At 42.2% G+C, this 5,001-nt stretch overlaps 1 protein-coding gene across 1 annotated transcript; it reads left to right on the plus strand.

Moving 5' to 3' along the window:
* The first annotated feature begins 106 nt into the window (after positions 1-106).
* Positions 107-4,595, plus strand: LOC129348390 (F-box/LRR-repeat protein 4-like). Its single transcript, XM_055008745.1, has 3 exons — positions 107-1,365; positions 3,924-4,048; positions 4,337-4,595. Exons 1-3 carry the CDS (start codon positions 1,228-1,230, stop codon positions 4,578-4,580), a joined length of 507 nt encoding a protein of 168 aa, XP_054864720.1. The 5' UTR covers positions 107-1,227; the 3' UTR covers positions 4,581-4,595.
* Positions 4,596-5,001: the final 406 nt, after the last annotated feature.

Below are 5,001 nucleotides of genomic sequence, written 5' to 3' on the forward strand. Positions count from 1 at the left end.
GTGCAGTTTGCTTCATAGATCATTTCATTTTAATAGTTTATAAATTCTCAAAGAGGCGTCTATCATAGAGCTTTCATGACTTAAAAGATGACTTAAAAATGTCTGAAAAATGAACATCATTTTGTGTAACGTAAATGTTCTAATCCTTTTATCTTGTGACTCTTTGGATTGTCTGAACCTCTGCTTTAGCTGTGAGCTGCAGTTTGTGCTGTCAGCCTGAATAACTTCATTAATAGTGAAGGTTTGACCTCAGTTCAATAAAACTTTAAGAAGCCCGGCCAAAATGCAAAGATCACAACAGGCTTCTTAATGGATTATTTGTGTTTTGGGCAGTGTGCAGGTGTTTCTCTGTTATTACATTTTAAGATGAACCAAGTTATCTGTTAGCCAGCAGAGTCTTAAAGACATGTGTGTTCAGGTGCTGGCGTGTGTGGCATGTAAAGCCACCACTGTCTTGTGTTTTTGTGTTGCTCCTTAGCTTTTCTTTAGTGTTTGTCATGTTTCAGAGTGGCGTTGTTGGCAATAAGCAGTGTAGAGTTTCTGCGGTGGAGCCAGGCAGCGTGCTGCAGGTTGTTTACACCCGGACAGACAGAGCGAGCTGTGTGTCTGTTGAGGCCCTGACATCTCAGCTGTCATTACTCTGTCACTGCTCTAATTAAATGGCTAGCTCGCTGGAGAGAGGCGTTTATAAAGATGCCAGAGACTGAGCTGAGCACACACACAAGAGGCTTTCACTTTCATGTCTGACACTTTCTCCTGCCACTGAGGTACATGTGTTGGCAGTTGCAGCATCAAATTCCCATATCTCCATCGTAGCTGCAGTGCCACTGGAGAGGTCTCTGTCCTCACTTTGCTTCACTCTTTGAGGAGATGTAAAAATGATCTCTTGTGTAATATTAAATTCCCTTTAATACTGAAAGTGTACTGGAGTGCACCACACAAGAGACAGGAAATCACTTAGAAGGAACTTTGGAGGACATGATTGGACCTGTTACTGGTATTAAATGTATATTGTTCTTTTAATGTATCTCAGATACGTAGGTTTACACTCAGATTAGATGTTGGGGGTTTAGTTTGTTGAACACGTGTCTCCATTGCAGAAGGTTTTTAGATAAAGTTTCCCTTTTCATTGTTTTGCTCTTTTGGTCTATCTTTTTTGTGATGTACGAATCATCAGCTTTCATTATATTGCATGTAACCCCACTAGTTGTGCACAAAATTTGAATAATGTCATTTTTCAAAAATTTAAGGAATAACTGCAGTTTTCTTGTTTTTCTACTTGGGTCTTCACAGCAAACAGCGATCTTGAGCATCCTGACTTTCTGCATAGAGCTGAGGCACCTCAACCTGGGGAGCTGTGTGAGGGTGAGAATGTACACACAAACACAAAAAATTAAGCCTTCCATGTGGGCTTGATTTGCCTGGTAACGGTTAGCTTGGCTGGCTCTGTCCAAAAATAGTCTTAACGAATGGGATGCAATAGGATGCAAGTAGAGGTCTGTCATTGGCTTCAAATTTTATGTTCCTTCCATGCTGTAGAATGGTCTGGCCGTGCAATGCTAGTCTAAAGGTGACACAATCTGTATATGAACTAATCTTTTCATCTTTCCAAAAACTGAGGTGTAAACAGCGAATTGTGACTATTACACTGTATGAATTTAATAAAAAAAGACTTGTGTTTTTCAAGAGCTGTCAGAATGATGGTGAGTGTCATATTTTATCTCTGCACAGACTCAGGCTAGCTGTTTCCATACTTTATGCTAAGCTAACTGGTGGCTAGCCTTGTGTTTAACAGTTATCAGAGTAGCACGATTTTTCTCGTGTTCGCTGCAAAGTGAATGCATATATTTTCCCAAACTGTTGATTTTATGATGCTCTTCTAATTCCATCATTGTAAATGCTACTCAGCTTGTAGCTTCTATTGACAGGCATGTATGTTGACATGAAAATACATCTTTTAATGTTACCTTGAATTAGATTAATGAATGAACCAATTTAGTAAATGTTTAGATTGTCATGGTCATAATGGTGGGTCCTCTGTATGTAATTCCCTACAAACTAAAAAGAAACTCTCCCTGAACACAGTGCTGTTTTATTTGCTAACTCATCCAGTCTTTGTCTCACACAATAACTCAGTTACTCAACCCCAAAATAGTTTGATATTTGATGAAATGCTGGTGTGGTAAATGAAAAAAGGTGAAAGGAAATGCCAAATTTCATTGCAGTTTTGTCTTGTGCTTTCTCTTAAGGCAGAACTGTCATCATTAGAGATGAAGTTATGCAACATTTGGCAATGGGAGTGCATGAAGACGGTGGCTCTTTCAGCCAAACTTTGAGTGTCTATCCACTGCTAACTCCTAAATGCTGCGTACTGTCATTTCATTGGGAAAGGTGCCTGTACTGGATGTGTCGCTGTTAAATTGTATTGCTTTGCTTTCATCTTTGGACGAAGGGATGAAATGTAACCAACATTACCTGACACCAAAGAACAATAACAGCCTTGCAAACACAAATCATTTCCTAAAAGACTATTTCATATTCTTTCTGACGAAGGTTTTCTCTGTTAGTGCTTTGTGCTTTTGTGCCACAAAGCAGTCGATTCAGCTTTTCAGCTTTTTACTATTGTGACATTGGAAAAGTTTGTTCAAAATACACACAACAGACAAAGTGAAATCAACATCCAGCATGAATCAGCTCAACTCAAACCCACAAAGTCTGCCAGACATTTGGGTGTCATGATCGATGACCAACTAACCTTCAAGGCTCATATGGCTTCTGTTGCTCGGTCGTGTCGATTCTCCCTGTACAACATCAGGAAGATCATACCCTTCCTGTCTGAACATGCAGCACAATTTCTGGTACGGGCTGTTGTAATATCATGTATCAATTACTGCAGCTCCTTGCTGGCAGGCCTCCCCATATGCACGGTCAAACCTCTGCAGATGATCCAGAATGCAGCAGCTTGCATCTAGTTTTCAATCAGCCAAAAACAGCTCATGTCACCCCGCAGTTCGGATCACCTCGCTGGCTTCCAGTTGCTGCCCACATAAAATTCCAAACTCTGACATTTGCATTCAGAACTACAATGAAAACAGCTCCCTCCCACCTGAACTCTCTCATTCAGGTCTGCACTCCCTTCATCTCACATTCAGCCAAAAAAAAGCCGTTGATAAAACCACCACAACAGGGCCGGTCCATAGCTAGCCTCTTCTCCTTTGTGGTTTCCCTGTGGAGGAACAAGTTCCCAAACTCTGTTCGATCTGCAGAGTCTCTCTCAGTCTTTAAGAAAATACTAAAAACCAGCTCTTCATTGAACACTTTTACACTTGGCGAACTGCAAAAAAACCCAAAAAACGTCATTCCGTCTGCACTGCCTGTAGGCACCATGGTCCTATTATCATGCTTGAACTTGTTTTATAGCTCTGATCCAGCTTGTTTTCTCCTGACTAGATCCTTGCTTGTGTTGTATCTTCTCTCAGACGTACGGCACTTTGGATAAAAGTGTCTGCTAAATGAAACTGTAGATTTGTTGTAGAAATGACTATTGACTGACTTAATCATTACTTCATTCCCACTCACAGTGTTAGTTTCTCAGTTCTGCATGAGGTCCTAAAGGCAAATTATTAAAGGTCTGTGACTGTAACAACATGACATTCCACAGAGGAAAAGTATAGTAGCTGAAGCAACGAACACAGTCTCCTCCTCCTGATATTGTTGCTTACACAGACATTAGCCATTTACAGATCACAACCTCTGAATCAACTGCACCATTCGAGGAGGTTGATGTAGAGCTACACATTTTAGCATCCATTTTCAGGCCGATGTGGACCCTTCAAAGATCCCCCATAAAGGTTCAAATGAGCTGTTGCTCTGCTCATGCCGCAGACAGTAAATGGAGTAAATACTGCGTGTGTCTCCTGCAGATTGAGGACTATGATGTTGTGGCCAGTATGCTGGCTGCTCGCTGTCGCTCACTGTGCTCTGTGGACCTGTGGCGCTGCAGAAACCTGACAGATCGAGGCCTAGCTGAGCTGGTCTCCGGCTGCAGGTAAGCAGGTTCAGCGATTAACTGTGTTGTAAAGTAATCCAGCTCATGAAACATCTCACTACACAGTGTAAATATAGAGACCAGGAAAGGGTGACCACCCGTGTTTGCTAAATCACTACCACTTTAGAGTTGCTACCAGTTTTTTAAAGGCAACCTAGATCATCATTAACCCCCAACTCAACAACTAAAGCTGCAGCTGTTGACAGCCATGGAAACAAACCCTCAGTGAAGGTCTGGGTTTGTGGTTTGAGTCACCATAGTTTTCTTGTGTGGTCTGTGGTTGCTCAGGATGTTGGAGGAGCTGGATCTGGGCTGGTGTCCCACACTGCAGAGCAGCACCGGATGTTTCCAGCACCTCGCCCGCAGCCTGCCTCGACTACGCAAGCTCTTCCTCACTGCTAACCGCACCGTCTGCGACTCAGACGTAGAAGAGCTGGCCGCCAGCTGCCCCTCACTACAGCACCTTGACATACTGGGTAAGCGTTTCCCTCACACATACAGCATGTGGACACAAACATTTGTCATTTATTAATTGTTTGTTAATGATGGTCATTATTATTTAAATGAACTGTAATTGTTGATGTTTTTCATGGAAATATGGCAGTGAGCAGAGCGTTACCAAATCTGAACAGACCCACAGCAGCTTGTCTCTGAGGACAGTGCTAAGATTGCTGTATAACTGCTCCATTTTATCACTTCTGCCTTAAGGTCAATCCTTGTTTTCTGTGTCCAGAAGGATACATGCGATGTAAATTTTGTCATCCACCCAAATTTGCAAGGGTCTGCATGGACCACTCTGCAAATGTCCACATTATTCTGTCAATTATTCTGGTCATTAATCAAGTAATAGGATTCTGCCCTTGGCATGCGCATTACAGCATCAAAAATGCAAGTGCTGTGCAAACGCTGTGCAACAGAAATAACTGTCCTGGTGGAACCTAGGCAGACATCCG

Source organism: Amphiprion ocellaris, unplaced genomic scaffold (genome assembly GCF_022539595.1).
Source record: "Amphiprion ocellaris isolate individual 3 ecotype Okinawa unplaced genomic scaffold, ASM2253959v1 Aocel_unscaffolded13, whole genome shotgun sequence".
NCBI lineage: Eukaryota > Metazoa > Chordata > Actinopteri > Pomacentridae > Amphiprion > Amphiprion ocellaris.